The sequence below is a fragment of the Hippopotamus amphibius genome, chromosome 2 (assembly GCF_030028045.1).
Source record: "Hippopotamus amphibius kiboko isolate mHipAmp2 chromosome 2, mHipAmp2.hap2, whole genome shotgun sequence".
NCBI lineage: Eukaryota > Metazoa > Chordata > Mammalia > Artiodactyla > Hippopotamidae > Hippopotamus > Hippopotamus amphibius.
The window spans coordinates 193,605,993-193,631,221 of record NC_080187.1 but is presented as its reverse complement, the minus strand read 5'-3'; the positions used below and the strand labels follow the sequence as shown (position 1 = coordinate 193,631,221).

The following is a 25,229-nucleotide window of genomic DNA, read 5'->3' as shown; positions in this document are numbered from 1 at the left end:
AGAAGAATGGATGAAGAGAGTGAGAAGTTAGAAGTTTTCTTTCTTACTGGAAAGCTCGCTCTTTGGAGGAAGTAATTTAGAGCAGGAAGGGGGTGAGGGATTGCTTTTTTAAAAAAAAAAAAATTGATTTGGCCTCCTGGGGAAAAGATTGCCTGAACCAGATACTGATGAAGTCACAGAATAAATCCACCTCGGGAATGGGCTTCATTTTCATGTATTTTGGTAAGAAATTTGGCTCTCAATTGGGAATTCAGTCACTCTACCTTCTCAAGGGCAAGATGATAAGGTTCTAGCAGACCAAGCGTCTAAACGAACCTGAGACTTTACCAGGGAAAGAAACGCTGCACTTCAAGCCAAAGGATCTCTTTGGGCTTGCTTGTTTTGACTTGAAATCACAAATTTGTCTTGTCTAAGTGTCCCACCACATTATCAAACAAAGGACCCATCTCTATAGGACAGCATCCTCTGAAGCAACAGGAGTCCCAGATGTACCTTTGGGGGATTCTCTAATTTTTCTGCCCCTCTGATTTCCACAGGACTTTAAATTGTCTCCCCTGAGATCAAGCAACACAAGATGGTTTTGGAAGTGCTGAACCCAATGCATTATAACATCACCAGCACGGTGTCCGAAGGTGCACCTGTTGCCAGCATTGCAATCCTGCTGCTCACTGGCTTTCTTCTCTTTGTTTGGACTTATAAAAACACATCCTCAATACCAGGTAACTCAGTCATTTAGTTCTGTATCTAAGGAGAGTGTCTCTTTGGGCTTTTGTCCATGAGCATAAAGAAAATTTTCAAAACAGCAGAGTAAACCTGAGGAGATGGCTGAAGCCCACAGCAGCTTGGCAAATGAACTCAGATGAATATTTTCATACCAATTATCTGCACATGTTAAATGAGCATTAGAAAAAATATTAGATAACCTCTCCCAGTCTGCATTTTGTTTTGGTGAGGTAGACTTGGCACAAGTATCCTTTAAAGTAAGTTTAAGAAGGGGTGGAACAAGGTAAAATTGCAGGTTTCTTTTTTATTTATTTTTTTTATTTTTTTTTTTATTATTTTTTTTGGGGGGTACACCAGGTTCAATCAACTGTTTTTATACACAAATCCCCATATTCCCTCCCTTCCTTGACGCCCCCCCCTCGAGTCCCCCCCACCCTCCCTGCCCCAGTCCTCTAAGGCATCTTCCATCCTCGAGTTGGACTCCCTTTGTTATACAACAACTTCCCACTGACTATTTTACAGTTGGTAGTATATATATGTCTGTGCTACTCTCTCGCTTCTTCTCAGTTTCCCCTTCACCTCCCGCCCCCTCCCATACCTCGAGTTCTCCTGCAGGTTTCTTTTTTAATTCAATTTCATTCCACTTTTGCTCTAAAGGTGAAAATGTCTCTGGATTGTCTTCTATACTCCTTTTCTGTCTCCCTCCCACTTTGCCGCTCCCTTTCTTGAACTTATTCTTTCTCTTTATCCCACTCTTCATTTTCTTTTACTCTTGGGCATGGTGGTGATGTTGGTGCCACCATAAGGGCTGGATGGGACCTGGACAGTGGAAGAAAAATGGGGGCCACCATGATTCCCCTGAAAACCTAAAAAAATCTTCAACAAGCTCTGTGGATCAATCAAAAGTAGAATATAATACAATTATCCAGATAATTCCAATAGAAACCCCACCACTCTACACTATCAGATTAACTCAGAAGTCTCAGAAATATCAGACTGTTTTGTAGTTTTCAGGGAAAATTCCTCATGGCAGGCATGTGTCCCCATAAAACTTCTATAAGTCAGTCATCTACTTACAGTGTTACTACAACAATCCTAAGATTAAGACCCCTTGACCCAAAACTCCCAAACTTATTCTGATTATATAGACATTAACAAAGGCTTTCCAATTTAAGGGCAGAAAGAAACACCTGACAGTCTTTTCCACATTCACTCAGCTACTTCAAACTTAAGTAATCAACCTTGTTTGCCAGATTTGGGCTTAGACATCCAATTTGAATGACTCACACAAACACTTAGATTATCTAAATTTTCAGCACTGCACTGTCTCAGATAGTGTGTGAGTTTTAGCTCCGTGACTATTTCACTGACAGATTGCAATGAAAGGAGTAAGATATAGAAATGTTATAACTTTACAATAAAACGCCTAAAACCGTTCCAACAAGCTCTTGACGAACTTCACCACCACCACCACCATCAAGCTACCACGTCTGTCCTCTGACACAAGCAGCGGCAGGTCCCCGGCTGCCCGCCCGCTTCACGCTCCTCACCATTCTGTCATCGTCTGCAGCAGCCAGGGTGTAAGGGCCGCTGGTCTTCGCGAAAACCAGATCACTGGACTCAGGCTCTGGCCCAGCCCCTGTTCAGACCCACTGCCTCATTTCTCAATGCTTAGCTTTGTTTTGTCTATTGAGATTTAGCTTAAGAGTCTCTTCTTAAACCAAATCCTTTCTGAAGGGAGGGGTGGGGTGGGGAAAGGAATGGATGCTTTCTGTTTGGACATTGTCTTTGCAGACCATGTTTCTCACAGTTAAACAGATGACACCAAAGCCAAAAACTAATTCAAACCTGCCCGTTCCATTGACGGGTGCTTTCAAGTCCAAAGTTTTCAGACAAAACTAGGCATCCAGACAGAGCTGTCAGCTTGTCACTTGTCCTGGTTTTTGGGCCTGCGACCAGAGGGACTGAGTGACTTGTATTTGAAACTCATTGACACTGTTCAACACAGCAAGAGTAGACACCTACTCCAGTCCGTTCAGACTGAAATGACTGAGACCAAATGGAACTGTTGCGATGTCGACGGGACTATATTTTACTCATAGAGCTGTGAGGAGCCTCGTGTTAACTGGTGGTGCTGTTTTAATCATGCTGTGTGTGTGATTCACCTACATACATCAGAAGATGTAAGAGGACGTTTAGATATAAAACAACAAGAACAGCAGTAACTTAAAGCACTCTGTCTTTTTGGTGTGGTAGAAATACTGATTGTGATCTGATGACTTTCCTAGGTCCTGGCTACTTTCTGGGAATTGGGCCCCTCATTTCCCACTGCAGGTTCCTCTGGATGGGGATTGGCAGTGCCTGCAATTACTACAACAAGATGTACGGAGAATTCATGAGAGTCTGGATATGTGGAGAGGAAACCCTCATTATTAGCAAGTAAGTCTGCTAACAACTGGTGACATATTTTAAAAATCAAGGCTGGGATATTTCCCGTTAAAAAACAAAATTATTTTTATATTTTGCCATCTTTGTTTCCAAAGTTATGTTTTCACTACTTCAAAACAAAGATGAGTCGTTCCCAGGTAAAATCTAACACTTCAGACAAATAGAATAATCGGGTTTTGCTTGAAGCCAGAGGTACATATTAAGAACTCTGGAAGACTGCAAATTATTCACAATTTCTCTGAGCAGTGAATGTGGAACCTTAGAACACAGATGATTTGGTTTTGACAAACACACTTGAGGGAGAGGTATTATCTTTTATGCTTTCCTAAGATTTTGGTCTTAGCTATATAAGCATTAAAACAAACACACAAGCAATAATAACTAAAACAAACACCTGAGGAAAAAAATTCTGACTGTATCAATTTGCTGATGTGTTTCTAATGCCAGGCTACTGAGGAAGCAGACAAAGAAGCCATTCATACACTGCTATCCTATTGGTGGCTGTGTGCCAGTGAACTTTCTGAGTGGTTTTATATAAATTGGGAACAATATTGCCTATTAAAAGAAACGGTATTTCCCCGCTTCCCGTACACGGTTATATTTTCCAGATAACTTTAGCTGATTGAATTCACTTCAGGGTTAACGAAATATGCATCAACTAACTAGCTTCGTGAAATATTAGTTTTCTTACTGCTTTGATCATAGAAAATGAAGAGTGTAAAAGAGAGCACATACCATAGATGTTCCGCTATCTTTGCAAGATTTTTAGCAAAGCCATCTGCCAAAATGTCTCGTTAATGAGTTTTTATATTTATAATCCCTGACAGAGATCTGCCCACAAACTAAGACGGACCAGGGTATTTTACTGATTTATTAGAATTGTTTCTTCAGATACACAGACTATTGCCCAGAAGTAAGTGAAGCATCTCTGGAAACTACATTGATATTTATTTTCAGGCCATGATGATATACATCATTTCTGAAAACACCGTGATGAACTCAAAACCCAATTCTTTGAACCAAATACTTGAAAGAAGGGAGCAGGGGAGAAAAAGTTATCTTTCCAAATATTTCTACCTATTCAAGAATGTTATTTTGAACCAAACTAATACCTCAATTTTTGCCGGGGTTTTTTTCTATTTCATTCAGTTTGGTGGTGTAAAAATTTGAAGAATAGCTAAGGCAGACCATGTTTACACAACTAAACATGTTTATACAGCTTCAAGTGGAAATGTCATTTCACTGGGTTCATAGTGAAACACCCCAGTGCAGTGGTTCTCACACAGTGGTCCCCTGACCAGCAGCAGCCATGTATCTAGGAACTTGTGAGAAATGCCCATCCTTGGGTCCCACCCCGACCCACTAAATAAGAAAATCTGGGGGTGGGGCCCAGCGATCTGCTTCCACGAGCCCTCCAGGTGATTCTGAGGCACACCCCGGTTCAGATCCACTGCTCTAATGGTGAGACCAGAGTTACTCTTGGGTTTTACTTCTCTGGGTCTATTAAACTCCACTCAGCCAGATTTAAGTGAATTTGATAGTTCTCATTTCAAAGTCAATACTTCACTCACGTTTGCAACTGACTAGAGTCCCAAAAATGTCCTGGAACAGATGACGACTGGGCTTGGAGGACTGGGACACTGCCTCCTGCTCTTTGATCCCCCAGCACAGCAAGTTGCCTCCCAGCCCTCCTCAAGTCAGTGTCGGCCTTCCCTGTCACCCCTTTCCCTCAATACAGGAGAAGGCACCCACAGGACATTTATCCAAAAGGATGATGCCTGCAGCTCAGGATCTAAAGCTGTGCTTCCCTCACCCTGGATGCACATTAAAGTCATCTAGGGAGTTGTTCAAAACCCCACTGCCCAGGCCACATCCCAACTTTTACAGTCTCTTGAGTGGGGGTGGGGACCAGGCATCAGTAGTGTTTAGAGCCCCCCAGGTGATTCCAATGTGCTGCGGAGCTTGATGGAGGAGAGAAGGTAAGATGCTTCCGGGGCAGGAGAGCCTTTCCCTGGGGTTGGGGAAAAGCGTGGAGTGGTTTTGTCTGATTTGCTTACTGTTAAGTCTAGCTCAGGTGGTGGGAGTGCAAGACGAGACCTGGAGGGAAGAATGAAGCACGTGAGAAGGACCAGAGGACCAGGACAGAAACCACTCTTAGACACTAGATACTTAGATCACCAGATAAATTCCGAAGAACCCCAAAGGCAATTCCGGAAATAGGACCCTCGTTACAGCACAGGTGGCATCTGACCACTGCTGTCTTAATTAGGAAAGCGACCTTAGCGACCCTGACAGAGTCAGGTGCTGATTCATGCTGAGAACATGGACAACAACCCACTCTGCCCTTCCCCCAGCTCTCCCAGTCCTTTCCCTGTCCTGTCCTCACAGGCTTTTCTCTGGTTGGAGTCTCTGTGTTCTCCATAATTGCCTCCCAGCCGCTCAAGTCTGTTGTTAAGGGCTAAGCTCCCCACAAGAATTGGACATGCTTATCCCCATCTCCTTCCCTTGCCTGCTCTGCAGGTCCTTCCAGAACTACCCGTACCTCTCGAGAAGACCCCATTGGACCTCAGAAAGCTTTTCTTTTTCTTTGAATAGTTTCCCAGATTTTTTCTCTTTTGAAAAGTTTGACATCTGTAGTCATTACAACTGTGCTGAGATTAGGGTCCAACTTTCAAATCAGCTTAGTTCTGAAGTGGTGGGGGCTACAGAACCTCAGGGGGGAGTGTCAGGCATGAGTGCTGCCAGGATTCTACCTGAGCAGCTGGGGGCTGTGGGGGGAGGTGCACCTGATCACCTGTAGATAACGTGTGCGTGATTCTCCAGGCAGAAATGCTCCACATTAATGAGGGTCTCAGACGCTATGCATGACACTATATGTCATATGTATATGTTAGTGTTTGTAATAATATCAAAAAGGAGAATGTGGGTGGCATCCATAAATGGAAATTAACAATTAACATACTAATTGGGGTCAGATTTGCCCGCCTGTTAGCAATTTAAGTACTAAGTAATGTTATAAAATTTATATACTTATTTTAATTGTGTACAAATTTATAGGGAATTCATTTACTTATTTCATAAGCCTACATTTATTGAGAATTTACTCTATACTAACCACTGGATGACCCTAACTCGTCATAGTCATTATTGACTCTCCATTCACTCATTAAACAAACATTTATTGAGAACTTCTTATGTGCAACAGGTATCATGAACAAATCAGCCCCAGATCCCTACCCCTGCAGAGGAATATATTGTTACAGTGTTAATTCACTGAAAATAAAAGGGTAAAACCTAGTATAGCAGTAGGGTGAACAACTGTCTTGGTTTACTTGGGACTAGATTCCCCATGTTGTGCACTATTTAAGCTAAAACTCAGACAGTGCCAGGCAAACCAGCATGGTTGCCCACACTATTATCAGGTAGATACGTGCTATATAGAAGATGAGGTGGGTGGAGTAACTTTGGGATGGGGAGAAATCAAGATTCCATTTCAGATATTTTGACTTGCCTTGCCTAGTAGCACTGAATGGGATATTAAGAAGGAAGTTCTGACCATTCAGACCTTCCACTGTAGTCAGAAACCAGCAACGGAGGCTGAGAAGGACAGCCACACAGAGAAGGGAAAGCCAGGAGAGTGTGGTGGTCTGAAAGCAGGTGAGGAATGCATGTCAGGGAGGGTGGAATTGTCAACTATCCTGACAGTGCCACATGAATGGACAGAGGTGTGAGCATTGCATTTAGCACCAGGGAGGTCATGGGTGACCTTGACAAGAGCAGTTTCAATGGAGTGCTGGGGGCAAAAGTCTGAACACTGTGGAAAATGGGGAGAGAAGACTGGGAGGCAGCAGGTATAGACACTCTTTCAAGGAGTTTGCCATAAAGGAGGCAGAGAAATGGAACAGAGCTGAAAGGGATGTTTAGTCCAAGGAGTTTTTGTTTGTTAAGATACAAGATGTTATGACAAGTCTGTTTTGATGGGAATGAGGAGTTACAGAGGAAACTGTTATGCAGCAGAAAGGGGGAGTGTGCCAAAGTAAGATGCCGAGGGGTCCAGGTGGCAAGTGGAGTTGGCCTTGAATAGGGACATGGAAGTTCATCTGCAGTAACAGGAGGCAAAGTTGACTATATGGGCACTGATGCTGGTGGTTGGACTTGCAGAAGTTCTAGTTGCTTCTGTTTTCTCAGGAAAATAGGAAATAAAGTCTGTAGTTGAGGTTAAAGGTGAGGAAGTAGAACACTGGAGGAGAGAGGAGACAGGATACAACAGTCATCCAGGAGAGGGAGAGAGTGACTGGACTTAGGAAGTGTAGCAGAATTGCCAGCTGCACTAAGGGCCCACGTGAATTTAACTGAGACCTGCCAATGTGTGTGTGTGTGTGTGTGTGTGTGTGTGTGTGTGTGTCCATGTGCATGTATGGTTTTTCCCCTGGCCCCCATTCAGCTGCCGCGTGCAGAGTAAGCTAAGCTAAGAGTTGAGTTTAGAGAGGATTGAGATTTTACCAGGCAACTAGGACAAAGTAAGCAGAGGGTCAAGGCAGTTGAGGTTGCATGAAAGGGAGAGACTTTATTGACAAGAAAATATTCTTCCAACTTTCTAATAAGAAAAGTTCAAATGAACAGGGAAGTTAGAAGAGCACTCCTCCCACTTTTTGCCCCCAAGACCTTGACATTCTGAAGAGACCATGTCAGTTGTCTTACAGGGTGTCCCACATTCCAAATTTCTCTCACTGTCTCATTATGGTGTCATTGAACATACTTTTCTACTGCCACTATTGCTTATAAACTGAACACTAGGTTCGTCGGCTCTATTCAATTCAGCTTCATTGATTTGCCCTAATGCTTTCCTGTTAGTCCTAGGCACTGCATATTGCATCACATCAAGAGACCAGAGAAGGTGGTCCCATATTAGTGATACTGAATTTGATCAGCTTAAGGTGCTTGCAGTCAGATCTCTCTGTTATAAAGGTTCGTTTTCTCTTGCAGTGACCTCAGTATTAAACCTGGGTAAGGATACTAGAGGGCAAAGGACAGGGAACACGTGGTAGGACTGATGGAGCCTAAGTCACAGGCACTGAACAGGTCTACACAAGGCAAGTGTTTTTAAATGTTTGGTACCAATTATCCCATTGGTCGTCTCCCCCGTATTTCTAGTACTCATCAGTCTTGAAGCTGACCACAGGTGTGTGAGTTCTTTAAACTCAGAACGGGAGGGTGGCTTCTTCTTTACCACCTAAGAACCTACTTCCTGGCTACTTTTCATTTTGAAGAGACAATAGGTTTGCCACCTTTGGAGATGTCTCTTGACTTCAGTCACGTTTCAAGAAGAATAATGACCCCGGGCACCAGGCATCTTACACTACCCGCTGTCCCCTCTGAGCACGGGGACTCACCTGGTCTCTCCTCAGTGGTGAGAAATCCTCACTCTCCCAGGTGGACAGTCAATGCAACACCTCCCTCACCTGGTGTTACAGGCCGGCCCGCACTGTGGGCAAGGGGTCTCTCCTGCTCTCCTTGATGGCACGAGAGCTCTGGGCTGGCGTCCCTAATTCGTCACCAACCTTCCCGTCTTCACCTTCCTATCTTCACCTTCCTGACCTGCTCCAGTTAGATAAAGCCTGCCTACTTTTGATAAGTGACCTTAGTTTAAACTGCTTGTCCTTGGTGATACTTTGCTTGCTCTGTGCACCACTTCTGTCTTGCCTACTTTGTTCTTTGCCAGGTCCCAGCCTCTGACTCAGGATAACTGAGATGTTGGCACCCCCTAGAGGACAACTGATTTAATCGTTGGCTCTTTATCAACTAGCGTTTAGCTGGGTAGAAGTTTGGGTTGAAGTTTTTAAGTGACCAGTAATTCCTCCAAACATATGCACAGACCAATATACGCAAGTGCTCTAAAGGTCAGAGAAGAAAAACAGTATTCTGCTTGTCCTCTAATATGAGTTTGTGAATAAAGAGTATACCAACTACTTGCAGCTGTGATTATAGCGTGAGGTAGGGGATGGTAAGAATAGCTAGAATTCTGAAGCCTATTAATTAATAGAATTTCAGTCCTTTCTATGGCGTGATGTCTGTCTATAGGACAAAATTGTACCTATGTTATCAGTCAAATTAATTCCCTGGAATAAAAATAGAAGTATCTGGATTTGTGTCAGTATTGAAAATACAATAGAATAAAGCAAGCCACTCCACCTTTTATCAAGAAGAGAATAACTATTCATTTATCCTTTATGCTCTCAAGTATTAAATTATTTAAATGATCAATTTATACTTCCAGTGCCATAGCCTAACCTATAAGCAATCTTAATAAAACATCTTCTCAACAAAGCGAGTCTCTCTGCAGAAGAATCCTGTACCACTGTCCTAAGAAGAAAATATTCCCCTCACATGTGGAGGCCCATGATGTCTTCAGCTAGGATTTTACAACATGTTGTAATGCTCATTGCCTTATCGTGCCCAAATTCGACTGGGATTGGGGGCAGGAAGCATGTCCTAGAGGACAAGATGGGTGGGGAGGGGCCGTCTCCTCCTTCCTAGTTGTTCTGAAGGCCCAGCCCAGGGCTGAAGAACTGGGCCTGGGGCTTGGAGACAGAGGACAGAGCAGTGGAAGAGGAACCAGGAAGTTCAAGGAAGCCTGGGTTATTGGCAAGGTCCTAGGGTTACCACATCAAGAGCTATCTAATGGCTCAGCACATCCTATGTCCTGGGAGAACTCTGTGACCCTGGAGACCATGAGGAGTCATGAGGGATACAGAGCCCCAAGGGAGCTGCTGTCACCACCACAGAGAGCCTTCCAGGCCCAGCCCAGCCAGCCAAGCCCAGGGCAGAAGTACCTAGGAGATATCCTTCAATCTAGAATGATACCCCCCTGGAGGGCCCAGGCCTGATTAGAGCCTCTGGGGGATGGGTGGTACAAGGCAGAACTGCTGCTTCCAAACTACAGAGATAAGACTTCAGTTTTTCCAGCAACTCCCATATCTGAGACTCACTTCTGCAGTGGGGGCCACTGTCTGGAGTTGGGCTGCTTGGGAGCTGGAGGCTCTCAGGAATATGGTGGTGTGGAGGGTTCCGTTTCTTACAGCCTTGCAGTTCTGACCGCAGTAGTGAGTAGTATTTTAGAGTCTTGGAGTTAGAGAAGAAGAGGGAATAACAAATAACTTTGTGTGTGTGTGTGTTGATCTTTAGTGATGCTTTAGAGAGCTAGTAGGTAGGAATGTTTCAACTGGAGAAGCATGTTCTTGTGCTGACATAAGTGCTCATTTAATCTGAATACTAGAAATTACAGATTGCATTTAGATCAACGGGCATTTGCTACGAGACCCACCGGGTAGGCCCACTCATCACACTGAGTTCTCCTGACCCTTAACAAGTAACCCCAAGGATTGCTTCCTCTGCAGGTCCTCAGGTGTGTTCCACGTAATGAAGCACAGTCACTACACATCCCGATTCGGCAGCAAACTTGGGTTGCAGTGCATCGGCATGCATGAGAAAGGCATCATATTTAACAATAATCCGGAGCTCTGGAAAACTGCTAGAACTTACTTTATGAAAGGTATTCAGGTGCTGGGTATATTCTGCTCTTTAGTCTATGAATATGCTTTCTTGAAATCATTTTTAACTTCTGCTGCTTCACAGTTCTGAAATAGTAAGAGCTAACATTCATTATACGTGTACTATATAGTAGGCACTGTTTTAAACGCTTGATACTTTAATCCCACAGCAACCCCATATGGTAAATACTCTTACCACCTACTTTTTACAAGTGAGAAAACTGAGGCATAAAGAGGTTAAGTAACTTGCCTAAGTTTCCACCAGTAGTAAACGGTAGCATGGGATACAACCCCAGAGCCCACATATTCACCCAATACAAATTCTGTTCTTCTTGTTGATGCACAAACACTTTCATGAATGTGAAGAATTGGCACCCCATATACTTAAGATTGCTTCAATTAAGGATTTAGTGTGTTAGCCATATAGTTGATTTAACATAGCCAACACGTTTGCTGAATCATTGGCTGACATCCCAGATGTTTTAACAGCAATTTGCAAATAATTTACAGAATTTTAGAAGTGAGAAGAGTTGTATATGTCATTTCATCCAGTCTCTGAGTTTATACTTAAGGAAGTACGTTTCTAGAGAGCTTGTGATTTTTCCCACAGGCAACATAGCCAGATGTGGATGACCAGAGACTGGATTCCAAACTTTCTTATCTAGTGATTTCCCTCTTACTATATGTGGCTAGAATTGAAGCCTTTGGCTTCAAATCACACCTTCATTATCTTTTATGGGTTTTATGGGTCAAAAGTCTGACAGAGGCATTGAGCAAGGTTGTGTTCCTTTCTGGAGCCTCTAGGGAGAAAGTGTTTCCATGGCTTTCCCAGCTTCACTTGGCTGCCCATTCTGTTTATACATTTGAAATGTGGTTTACACATTTGAAATGTGGTTTCATACTCTTGAACATAGAGGCAAATCATACATCAGCCTGGCAGTGATAATCAAAGCCAGCCCTTCCACGCAAAGGATTGATTCATTAAGGCATCATTTATTTCACTTGTGGATGTGACAGTCACCCAGGAAACAGTATCCGGGCCTTTCCTACATCCAAGTCCCTCCTAAATAAAGTCAGACAGTATGCTGCCAACCCAAACTTCCTCTTTATACACGGGCGGAAATGTTTAGAGTCCAGTACCACTCACCAGGTCATCTTTCTTATTTGTACTGTGTGCCTTCACGGGCTTCAGCAGCACAGCTGATTTGCTTAAGGGCTCTGACTTCAACAGCAAGTCTGAACAAAAAAGACATAAAAAGAAAGATTACTGCTAAAGAAAGCTTACAGCAACCTTGAACAAAGAGAGTAAGGAGGACTTTAAGAGTTAAACTCTCACATTAGACCACCTACCATCAGGACCACTAGCTGCTCAGATGGTCAGGAGCCAGGCAAAGGGAGAGATCAGAGCCAGTTCACTCTACCTGGTTTCATTCATTCATTAAACTATTCATTCACTCATTCATTCATTCCTCTATTTGACAAATATACATCAAAGGCCACCCTGTACTATGGACTTGAAGTACAATGCTAATAGGTTATCACTGCCCTTAAAATGTCCCCAGTCCTGTGAGGAAGACTGCTCAACAAAGTTTTGTTTTACTGTTATGACACTGATTGAGTACAATAAATCTGGACGTAGTGTGAGGAGAAACCAAAATTAAGAGAAGGGTACATTTGGTAGTTTATAAGACTAGCACTTTACACATAAGAACTGCAATTAAACAAGAAGCACCTTAGATCTAAAGTGTAAGATCCAACTTGAATAGATCTGTAGCAATATTCTGCCACCCATTGAAACATAAAATATCACCCTGGTGAAATCCAAACCTTCTTTAGAGAAAAAGGTATATAATGAATATAGAAAATTACTGATTTGTAATTTATGATCATAGGTACTAAATGTTTCATTTGCAATGTCACAAATGATTTGTCATCGGTAGAATAAAAGCTTAATTTTGAATCATTTGTTTTAAAAATATTTATTTTTTATTCCTTCTTTTTTTTTAATTTTATTTATTTATTATTTTTTGGGGGGTACACCAAGTTCAATCATCTGTTTTTATACACATATCCCCATATTCCCTCCCTTCCTTGACTCCCCCCCTCTCGAGTCCCCCCCACCCTCCCCACCCCAGTCCTCTAAGGCATCTTCCATCCTTGAGTTGGACTCCCTTTGTTATACAACAACTTCCCACTGACTATCTATTTTACAGTTGGTAGTATATATATGTCTGTGCTACTCTCTCGCTTCATCTCAGCTTCCCCGTCACCCCCTGCCCCCTCCCAAACCTCGAGTTCTCCAGTCCTTTCTCTGTATCTGCGTCCTTGTTCTTGTCACTGAGGTCATCAGTACCATTTTTAGATTCCATATATGTGAGTTAGCATACAATATTTGTCTTTCTCTTTCTGACTTACTTCACTCTGTATGACAGACTCTAGGTCTATCCACCTCATTACATATAGCTCCATCTCATTCCTTTTTATAGCTGAGTAATAGTCCATTGTATATATATGCCACATCTTCTTCATCCATTCATCTGTTGATGGGCATTTAGGTTGCTTCCATGTCCTGGCTATTGTAAATAGTGCTGCAATAAACATTATGGTAAAAAAAATAAAACAAAAAAAAAAAGAAAAAAAAAAAAAAAAGAAACATTATGGTACATGTTTCTTTTGGGATTATGGTTTTCTTTGGGTATATGCCCAGGAGTGGGATTACTGGAAAATATGGTAGTTCTATTTGTAGTTTTTTAAGGAACCTCCAAATTGTTTTCCATAGTGGCTGTACCAACTTACAGTCCCACCAACAGTGCAGGAGAGTTCCCTTTTCTCCACACCCTCTCCAACATTTGTTGTTTCCAGATTTTGTGATGATGGCCATTCTGATCGGTGTGAGGTGATACCTCATTGTGGCTTTGACTTGCATTTCTCTGATGATTAGTAATGTTGAGCATCCTTTCCATTCATTTATTTTTAATCATAAAAAGTGATACTGGCTAGTAGACAATTAGTAAATACAGAAAAAATGTAAAGAATAGGAATATTTCCACCCACTTATTAAACAAAAATTTGTGGTCAATTAAGCTCCAAACATAAAAAGCCAAAATCACCTGACGGTCTGTGTGCCCTGGAGTTGGAAGTAGCTCACTCTGATGTGTCCCCTTCAGCCTTGTCTGGGCCCGGCGTGGTGCGCATGGTGACCATCTGCGCTGATTCCATCACCAAGCATCTGGACAGGCTGGAGGAGGTCCGCAATGAGCTGGGCTACGTGGACGTGCTGACCCTCATGCGGCGCATCATGCTGGACACCTCTAACATGCTCTTCCTGGGGATCCCCTTGGACGGTACTGAAACGTTCATTCTTGTGACTTGACATTGGGCCCTTTATTAAACAGGGCATGAGAAGGATAACGGACTCAAGTAAAGATATGCTCTTTTGTATACGGCTCTTCTCTAAGCCTTTCTAAGTACTCCTAAAAAACTTCCTGGTATGTCTGCCTTGTTCTCTTATAAGATCATAAATATCCATAGCAGGGCCGTGCTCTATTTCTTTGGAATCTCTCCTCATTGCTCTAAGAAATAGGATTCTACCCACACTGAAACTTAACAGATGTGATCATTTGATTTGCTCATAAATATATCCTACCACCAGACCTATGTATTTAACCATTACCAACCATTCTTTTGGGCATGATATATACATACTACACATATGTGTGTGTGTGTGTGTGTGTGTATATACACACACAGCACATAAACACATACACATTCTATCTATCTGTACATATATGCATATATATATACACACACACGCACATAAATGCACATACACACCTCTCTCTCAAAGCCACTAAGAGTGAAAACTTTGACTCTATACAATGAAAGGGTGCTGCTGCTGCTGCTGCTGCTGCTGCTGGAAATGATGATGATAACATCATTAATTTAGTATCTACTCTGTGCCAGGCAGTATGAAAAGTGGCTTCACATAAGGTTTGTGATTTAGCATTTAGAACGACCCTGGCAAGATGTCTCACTCTAGAAACTGCTTTCCTCACTATATCACAGAAGCAAATACTAAACACATACAGGCAACTCTACCACCAACAAAAGAACAAACATTAATCAGGTGGATTCATTCCATTCTCCTGTTGTCAGCTTAATGAAATTTCCCCTTATTTGATTTCTAGCAGTGTTCATTGATTCATCCATTCATTCAGCTAATATTTATTGATGGCCTGTTTTATTCCAGGCTTAGGTTCTGGGGATAGAGCAGTGAACTAGACAAAGTTTTGCCTTCAAAGAGTTTACATCTCAGTGGGGAAACGGACAGCAAGCAAGTAACTATCTAGTAATATTTTAGGCAGTAAGTGCCTTGAAGAAAAAGCAAAGCAGGGCAAAGGGCTAGAAAGTGAAGGGGGAGGTCAGTGGGAATCCGAGGCTACTGTGGGGAGAGAGGGTGGTCAGGAAGGCCTCTGTGGAGAGGACATCTGAACATAGCCCCAAGTAAAGTGCGGCCACGAGCCGCATGCAGCTCTGAGGGAAGAACATCACAGGCATAAGAACAGGCACGATTTACATACTTGCCCACACCAGCCCCCTGATTGACCACATTTGGAGAAGCAGACACACCATCAGCCCTCCCTTCCTCTCCTCCACTCTCCTCGCCTCAACTCCCCTGCTCTTTAATTCTTCCTTACAAGAGTCACAGGACCCCCATCGGATTGACATCAGGATGGGAGCCCCGTTCACTCTGAGGACTTTAGCCACAGCCTCTTGCCTGATCCCCTTTCAGACAGGGACTCGGAAAGTCCTGTTTGCCTGTTCCACGGACAACTCTCCTAAGGTTTGGCAGGTACCTATTTTAGAAGTCCCCGCTCTTTGGTTCCCCACTAGCCTTGATTCTTAGGAGGGATCAAGTAAAGGGAACTGTACAGCTTTCTGTTAACTTATGGATGCAGACTGTGGTCTAAGAACCTGCATAAGCCATACAGAGTTATGTGTATTTCCCTCTGCTTCCCGGGTCCTTGTGGAACTCTCAGTTGGCCAGAGGGACCCAGCTTCTTCATTTCTATGAACTGCAGTTTCTGCATCTGCATGTTTCCCTTCCCTTGTATATAATTTGAAAAAAGCAGCACTTTTCTTTTCTTTAGTATTCACTTTAATTCAAGGACACCCATTAAAGAGCTGACTGTGCACAAGACTCAGGACAAAGCATTGAAGATCCCAGATGAATTCCACACTCTGCACCAAAACATAAACAACAGAGTGGGGAGGCTTTTCGCCTTTCCAGATGCCAGAATTGAGGCTATAACAGCATTAATTACTTATTTCCCACAGTCAGAAAAACAGACGGTGTTGGAGGCTCAGCCAAGGAGAAGGATGTGAGATTCTAGGCTGTGTCTCTAACACAAACATGAAAACTGACAAATCTCTGGTTAACGTGGCAACTTTAGATGACAAGCAGAATAAATTGGTCTTGATTTGTTTAGCGGCATTCCCATGGCTGAAACATGCATTGAAGGTGGAACCTTGCCCTGCTTAGAGTCACAGATGCTAGGAGAGTCTACAGGGGATCTTCTCTGATCAGGGAGCCCTTCTTGGACTCAGATTTTTGCTCATCTGCTCTGCTCTGTTTCTGTTTTTCCAGAAAGTGCTATCGTGGTTAAAATCCAGGGTTATTTTGATGCATGGCAAGCTCTCCTTCTCAAACCAGACATCTTCTTTAAGATTTCTTGGCTATACAGAAAGTATGAAAAGTCTGTGTAAGTAACACATTTTGGAAAATTTATTGGTGAGACTAAATTCATTTGTGTTGTGTCTTAGCTATCGCTGGCCTCTTCGGCAAGCTTTCTCCTCTCCAGAACCACGAGGGAGCTGTTGATTAAGTTACTGGTGAAGCACTTCTTACAGTAATTTGGGTGCATGTGGCCAGAGCACAGAGGAAAGGAAGACTTTGGCCTAGGGCAGTTTTTCACCTAGTAGGCCAAGAGCTCCATCTCTGGAACTAGGACACTGCAGTGTATTTTGAGTTGAAGAGAAGGGTTGGCTGAACTTATTATTATTTGTCAAAATTCTCTTTGCATGTCTGGAAAAATGGAAACATGAAATCATTTTATTGTTGTGTTGCTCCTGAGTGAATTTAACTTAATTCAACTTGTAAGAATTGACGGTAGTTGCAAAAGAATTTTTTTATGATGAACTTTTATAAGATGTTGTTAGTTATGTATCTTATGTCTTGGGGGATCCTAAAATTGTCATTAAATGGCTTTGCTTTGATCTCAGGCTAGTCTAGCAGAAGGCTGGACAAATGCCTAATGGCCTATTGGGTAATCAATGGGCTTTTAGTGTGTAAGTAGCCAGCCACTAAAAGTGCCACCTCTAGACACCAGTGGAAGGCTGAGGGGATCTAGAGGTAGACAGACCTGCTTTGCATCCTGTCTCTACCACTTAGAGAGCAGGTCTAAGTGGTCTTTGCATCCTGTCTCTTCCCAAATGGATGTGGCAAGCTCTTTAAAGTAAAATATAACATACCTTCCATGGTGGGGATAGAGGTTAACGAGATCCTCTATGTAGGGCAGTCAGCACAGAGCATGACACATAGTAGGCAGTAAACATGTTAGCTTTCCCCATCGCTCTGTTCACATCTTCCCCAGATGTCCCTGACTATCTTAAATTCATCTCTAAAAGTTCCCAAACCTGTTTGAAGAGTTAACTTCATCCTGTTTGCATGTTTTGATATTCAGTAATATTAGTCTCCAGGAAGTAAGTCAATTTGATGTTGCTTTATATATTCCCAAGTGGCTGATGAGGATCGGGAGATGACTTGGACACTTGGTTCTTTAAACATTTCTCTTTGTTTCTACCAGAGTTTACTGTGACTTGAATCAATTAGATAAGTGATTCATCTCTTCATTGTGGTCAGAATTTGTGGTGGTCTGAAGAGTCTTATAGGTCCACAGCTAAACTTGGTCGTTAGTTTAGCTTCAGTATGGTCAGCAGGCCCATAGAAACTTATTGCATGAGACTGTATAACAGTTTCGTTTTGGTTTCTTTAAAACTATCTCAAAAACATTCCCTCTCTATATAAATTTGCCAATGCTTAGTGAACTAGGTAATATCTCCTCTGATCTAGAGCATTAAAAACCTAGAGAAAGCTTTTAATCTTTCCCCCCATGCCTTTGCAATGATGCCAATACTTCTTTTATTGAGGCATAATTGGCATATAACATTATGTTAGTTTCAGGTGTACAGCATGATTCAATATTTGAATATACTGAGAAATGTTCATCACAATTAATCTTAACATCTTTCATCAAATTTTTACAAAATTTTTTCAAAATTTTTTCCTTATGATGAGACCTTTTAAGACGTACACTCTTAGCAACTTTTAAATATGCAATACAGTATTATTAACTGTAGTCAACATGCTGTGCATTACATCCCCATGACTTATTGATCATAAAACTGGAAGGAAGTTTGTACCTTTGATCTCCTTCAACCATTTCACGCCCAACCTATCCCCAGCACCAATGGCAATCACCAATCTCTTCTTGTAACAATGGGATTTTTGCTTTTGTTATTTTTTAAAGATCCCACATATAAGTGAGATCGTATAAAATTTGCCTTTATCATACCAATATTTTTGAAAATATATTTATGGAACTGTGTCTAGGACATCTACTTCCATCCCTGTATATTCAATTTTATATTTTTCCCTCTTTGAATTCCCAATATTAGAACAGCATTGTTTTCTACTTTTTATTTTGTCAAATGTAAGGCTTTTCAGCCTCAGAATACATTAAATAGGTGTTTGTGGCCTGGATTCGTAAACTAGAGATCATTATTTGTTGGTACAGACACATTCTTGAAATATATGTTTGTAAGTCAGAGACTTCCTATTTCCTGGAAAATGTCACTGAACTCAATTCGCCTAGTTTTTAATGGCATACAAATTCAAATGCATGCATATAAATAGAAGCAACTTTTAACCTGAATAGGAGGAATTCCAAGGGATATTCAGGCCCCTGATTCTGGGCCAGAGAGGAAGCAGATACATAGAAGTGAATGCAGCTCCATTAAGAAATTCTCTACGAATTCAAAGTCTAGGGGCATTTCAATACATCCCAGACTGTCTGGGGGCCATTGCTCAGATAGGAATGCTATGAGCATTCTAGCCCACCAATGAGTGAATGTAGGAGATATTCAACAAACATTTGCTGAACAAATGGATGGGTAGACGAATGAATGAATGTGAATGTATTCCTGCTGTATACTTGGAATGTGTGTGTATGTGTGTGTGTGCATGTCTGCCTATAAGCATACTCACAGAAATACACAATGGTAGACATTCTTATTTAGAGTGACACAATGAAAATACTACCCTGAAGAATATCTCTCAGAATGTTTAAAAATATTCCTTGAGATACCCCAAAAAACTTTTAGAAATAGGAGGAATCTTAAAGAATCTTCCATTACTTTTCCTGCTGAACTGGAGTAAATATAGAGGCTATTTAGGTCAACAGAGTATTTAAGTGTGTAGGCAACCATGTCAACAAGAATTTGAAAGAAAGATTTATTGTACATTTAACATAATACAACATAGTGTTCCCTGAGCTTGGGGAACAATACAATTTTACATGAACGCCTACACTTAAAGACAAAGTCAAGAATAACAGAACTGAGATCTCAAGGTGGCCTTGTTGTTCATCTAGTCCGATCCCTTCACTTTAATAAGAGACATAAGACTCAGAGACTTAAAGATAGCAACCTGGACCAGAACCTGACCCTTTGTCCAAGGTGCTCTTCCCTCCACCACACTGCCAAAATGCAGATGCATACTGATGCAGCCAGTCAATCGTTCAACAAATATTTACTCAGTGTTACTATGAGGCAGAAACTGCAAGGGAGGAGATAAATATCAGGAAGAATACTTCCTGGGTAGAAGAGGAACCTCAAACTCAATGGTCTCCAGGGCTATGCAGATAAAAGTGGGCTGGGTGGATGTAAGACAAAGGAAATGGAGGTGCCCATAGCAGACTGGAGAGTGCGTGCTCCCACTAAAGGCATTCACTGGCTTTGGTTTTTGATGTTTAATTTAAGCATCCTGCTGGCCCAATCAAATAGCAGAAAACATAATTGGATTTAGCCTTTTGGTACCAGTTTTCAACCCTTAACTACAGGTTACAGCCTTGATTTTGCTACCACTGCTGAGATATCTTGGCTAACTCTGGTTCCTTAACATGATATCATGTATATGTAATTTAAGGATATTTGATAAGAATTAAGCATAAATTCAGTTATTCATGAGCACTAATGGCTTCAACTAAAGAAGATCATTTTATTTTTAAAAATGGCAAATGAATCCATTTATCTAGATGTAATTACATCTGTGTACAAGTAGGTAATATTTTCACTGTCTTTTCCAGCAAAGAGTTGAAAGACGAAATGGAAATTCTGACAGAAAAAAAAAGACGCAAGATTTTCACAGCAGAGAAACTAGAAGACTCTATGGATTTTGCCACTGAGTTGATTTTGGCTGAGGTACAGACCTGAACTAACCATAATTCCCACACAACATATGTGTATCACTGTTTGTGTATCAGTGTCTAAAAATTCCCTCCTATTAATTATTGCATGTTTCTGCTTTTGACTATCTGCTCCAATATTGCTATAATGCCCAACCCAACAGCCCACTATTAGACAATCAGGAGAGACTGACCTTTAAGACTGAAACTTCTTAGTGTCTGCACAATACAAAATATGACAACCAGGAAGTCCAAAGACACTAAACACACAGATATTTGGTTAAATTGTTCAGCTTTGAGCTGAAGATTGTTAATGAAAATGTCCATCATCAGTCCCAGAGATACATAATTCCTATGATTTCATTTTGTTGAGGTTATTGATCTTTGAGTGCCACCTCCCTTCCTGTTCTGAACCTTTCATTTACTTTTCCAATGTTTCTCCCCTTTTCAATTGTTCAGAAACGTGGAGACCTGACAAGAGAGAATGTGAACCAGTGCATATTGGAAATGCTGATCGCAGCGCCAGACACCATGTCCATCTCTGTCTTCTTCATGCTGTTTCTCATTGCAAAGCACCCCCAGGTTGAAGAGGCAATAATGAAGGAAATCCAGACTGTTGTTGGTAAGAATCTGTCAAACAAACAATAGAGCTTAGAAAACAATTCCTTCTGAATATTGGCTTCTAGGTCCTAAGAGTCTTATGTCAAAATCTTTATTAGAATCCACCCAGAGAACAGCAAAGCAAGTCATTGTGTCATATTTTCATTATGCCAGACAGGTTTCTGTGTTTTTCTAAGATAAAAAAAGACATGCTGCTTGGAAAAAATTCAAATAACAGAGAGATGTATGATGCAGAAAGTAATACTTCCTGATCCCTTCCACTCTCCTCCCCTCATTCCCATTCCCCAGGAGGAATCACTGTTAATATTTTGATGTGTATTCTTCAATGTCTTTTTTTATGATCACATAAACACATATATATGGTTTTATTTGTCTGTGTTTAAAAAACATGGGATCATCCACAAGGATTTGCTACCTTATCAGTAACAAGAAGCTTTTGAGGGTCCACCCAGGGAAGTGGCTGTCATTTATTGCAGCATTTCTGGGTTTCAAGCAGTCCATTCTTCCAGCTGGTAGCAGAGGGAGGAGGAGAGGGTGATAACAAATGAGGGGACTGATTAGTTTCCTTCTCCCCCCCAAGTCCAGGGGTGCTGGCCCCTTCCTGCCCCCACTCTCTCCTCCTCCTCTGCAGGAAGGCCTCCAGGTCCCTGCTCAGCTCTTCCCAACTCTGCCTCCTCCCTGCTCTGCCTCTGCTGCAGCCTCACTCTGCCACAGCTTCTGATATCCCTTCCCTAGAAACACTGCCACATTCAGAAGAAGTCAGAATTGCTTTGGGGAGAAAACAGAATGCCTTATTTTGAATGTGCTTCACATTAAGTAATCTCTTTAGGAACACATTTCTGACATGTGTGAAGAGATATAAGTAATGATACAGACTTTTCTTTCTTGACTTTACAGATCCCTATAAAACAACCTATTTTGTTGTAGAAATGCACCATATTTTAAAAAAATTTTAGCTTATTTATCTTTAAAATAATCTGAGTGGTGCTTGACAATAAAGAAAATTTCATACAAGGATTAAATATGTAAAAGGGTTCTGCAGATGCACTGCTGTTGGAGGGCCACTGCCTGGGAAGATAGAGAGCGAGGAGCCAGAATAACATCCGAGTTTCAAATTCTGGAATGTTTTCTCAAGTGCCCTTTTCAGGCTATGGGTTCTGTGCCACCTGCAAAGACACTGCGGTGAATAAGCCAGTGCCATCCCTGAAGTCCTGGGCTCTCCTTCTCCTGGGAAAAAGAGAACTCAACAAGCTGTCTCACTGGAGTGGGAGAGAGTATCACAGAATGATGAATTATAGGCAACAAGGAGGAAATAGCCCTTAAGACCATAAGTCTTTTAGAGGGCTGGAATAGGGAAGGTGGGAAGAAGTCGCGGGAGGGAGGAGACATGCAGATATATGTATAAGTACAGCTGATTCACTTTGTTGTACAGCAAAAACTGGCACAACAGTGTAAAGCAATTATATTCCGATAAAGAGCTTTAAAAAAAAAAAAGACCATAGGTCTTTAATAAGATCCTTGAGAGATGAAAAGTTCTTTTGCCCCATGATGTCCCCCTGACACTACAGTACTCTCTAAAGATAAAATAGGGACAACCACTAGTACCTGTGTATGTGTTCCCTCTAGACCCCCACACCTGGTACTTACATCCTAGGGAATGCCTTTTGTTACCTTCTCCATCTTCTCCTCTCTAGTTCTCCACGCTCAGATAAACACACCGATTAGACTCTTATTGTGTACAAAAAGCAATATGTGAGGTGCTGGGTTGTTAGAGTTCTCTGACTAAGTGAGACCTTTCCTGAATAAACTAATTATACAGGAGACAGAACTGCCTTGGGACCGTGGGCTGATTTTCATTCTGCAAATGTAGTACCCCATTTGAGGATGCTTTGAAACTTTGCTAATTCTGAGAGTAATCCGGTCCTCTCTGACCCATGTTGCGCCAAACTCAGACAGTGGAGTTGTCTATCAATCCCCAGCTCACATGGGGCTGATGAGGCACCCCTTTCATTGTGGTGCAGAGAAGGGGTTCTTGCCACTCTACCACACCAGGTTGTTCTTGATGAGATGAGGAGGAGAGATTTACAGCGTTATTTTCTGATAGATGACTGCAAAGAATACCAGAAGAGAAAATTTCTTTAAACCTAATTAAACTCACCATCTCACTTTGACTAGAGAAGGAATGAATGTCTCCTAGAATTTAGAGTAGGGGACAAAACTCAAGAACCACAGAGGCGGTAGATAAATTTATGAAGCAGTTTGGGTGGGTCTACATGATGCTGCAGAGAGGATGTCCCTCTAAGGGCTCATCAGCCATACACCCTCAGCCAACTCTTGCCATGCTGGGATGTGAGTCCATTGTTACCTGGTTTTTTATTTTTCTACAAGTCCAGAAGTTTCTATGAAATCCATCAGATGTTAAGATAATTGACTTCAAATCTGAATTTTTGTAAGGCACTCTGTGGACCAAACACAATGCATTTTAGAATTATATAAATATATTTTTTTCAACCAAGACCAAACTGACCCTGTAATTATACTGATATGAGACAAGGAGTTTTATGCCCATCACATGTTGAAACTAACATGACCTCCTTTGTACTTTTTATCTGCTCCCACAGGTGAAAGAGACATAAAGAATGATGATATTCAAAAACTAAAAGTGGTAGAAAACTTTATTTATGAGAGTATGCGATACCAGCCTGTTGTGGACCTGGTCATGCGCAAAGCCCTAGAGGATGATGTCATCGATGGCTACCCAGTGAAAAAGGGGACTAACATTATCCTGAATATTGGAAGAATGCATAGACTCGAGTTTTTCCCCAAGCCCAATGAATTTACTCTTGATAATTTTGCCAAGAATGTAAGAGCCCTTCCTTAAAACTGAGTGTGCCACTCTTGAAAATGTCAACTGTTAAATCCTCTCTGTTTCCGTTTTTTGCGCCATGTATATTTCATTCTATTTACTCATTCCCTCCTGCCTCACCAGGAGAGCACATTTCCCCCAGCTTGGAACATGGTCACCATGTCTGTTCTCAAGCCAAGGAGGTTGGCTCTCAGCTCTGGGAAATGTCTTCATGGAGGCCACACAATAGGTCAAAATGTGAACAATTCAGGCCCTTAATTTTGGCTAAAATGAGCCAAATTTTGTTTAACCAACCCACTTTTCCATTTAAACTTATCAGTTTGTCATCATGCAGATTCAGCTGTAACATCACCTAAGCCAAGGAAGTCTACTTCTGCTTCAGATGGGAATCAAATGAGAAGAAAAGATTTGGTTTTTTGCAGGGGGCCTTTGGTTCCCCAAATGGCCCCACAAGCACTAGGTCCCATTCTAAATAGGACTTGGTAATTAGAAGAGCCTCACCTTGTTCTTCTGTAATTGAGGTTTACTGGAGATTCTGCCTCCATTACATCAAATTCTAGGCAATGATTTTCTTTAACATGAATTATCCAGATGGTTCCCTTTGTGCCCCCTTTTTCCATTTCCATATGGGGAAGAGATATGATCTTTTTAAACCAGTTTCTAACATATTCCATTTCTATATAAGCAAGCATGCCATGTTGGCAATTGGTCAAAAATAACTTACTGAGCATCTATTAAGTGCCACACACTATATGAATCCAAATGGGGACAAGACAGGCAAAGGTGTCCCATTAAATATTAGCTAAAGATACTAAGATCCTTGGCACTAACAGGCAGGGAACCCATACTTTTGCCTAAATTTGTCCTTGTCATCAGGTTATATGGCCTGGCACACACACACAAAAATCTTTGCCTCAATGACCGGCAGAACAGCAGTAAAGCCGTGGCCTTCCCACAGAGCTAGTTGAGTATTTTACATGAAAAGCAAAACTGGGAATTGTTGTAGTTACATCTGTATCACCAAGAGTGAATCAAGCTGGATGGAGAAGGAGGCTTATCTGAGTTACAGTCATTCTTCTCCGTGAAGGAACAATATGCCCAAGTCCCCGAAACTGAGCATTCTGACACTGTTTTCAGGGTGAATCAGAGGTGCATGACTCTAGCCTTTACTACTCTGGCTAATTGTCTGATTGTTTTCCTAGGTTCCTTACAGGTACTTTCAGCCATTTGGCTTTGGGCCCCGGGCCTGTGCGGGAAAGTACATCGCCATGGTGATGATGAAGGTCATCCTGGTCACACTTCTGAGACGCTTCCGCGTGCAGACATTGCAAGGTCGATGTGTTGAAACGATGCAGAAGAAAAATGACTTATCCTTGCACCCAGATGAGACCGGCGACCTGCTGGAAATGATTTTCATCCCAAGAAATTCAGACAAGTGCCTTGAGCGCTAAAAATGTTTGGTCAGTCCCTGACCCTGAGCACTTCTCAACAGTATTC

The 25,229-nt window shown here is 41.9% G+C and overlaps 1 protein-coding gene across 1 annotated transcript; it reads left to right on the top strand.

The window, feature by feature from the left end:
* Nucleotides 1-556: 556 nt before the first annotated feature.
* On the top strand, nt 557-25,229 carry LOC130845248 (aromatase-like). Its single transcript, XM_057722186.1, has 9 exons — nt 557-719; nt 3,012-3,162; nt 10,569-10,723; nt 13,889-14,065; nt 16,369-16,483; nt 20,147-20,261; nt 20,705-20,867; nt 23,488-23,729; nt 24,935-25,229. Exons 1-9 carry the CDS (start codon nt 575-577, stop codon nt 25,181-25,183), a joined length of 1,512 nt encoding a protein of 503 aa, XP_057578169.1. The 5' UTR covers nt 557-574; the 3' UTR covers nt 25,184-25,229.

What these genes read in the sequence shown, in the direction of transcription:
- LOC130845248 (XM_057722186.1), top strand. Translation starts at nt 575, where the DNA reads ATGGTTTTGGAAGTGCTGAACCCAATGCATTATAACATCACCAGCACG. An exon ending in AAACACATCCTCAATACCAG is followed by an intron (nt 720 to 3,011) that starts GTAACTCAGTCA and finishes TGACTTTCCTAG; the next exon opens with GTCCTGGCTACTTTCTGGGA. An exon ending in GAAACCCTCATTATTAGCAA is followed by an intron (nt 3,163 to 10,568) that starts GTAAGTCTGCTA and finishes CTTCCTCTGCAG; the next exon opens with GTCCTCAGGTGTGTTCCACG.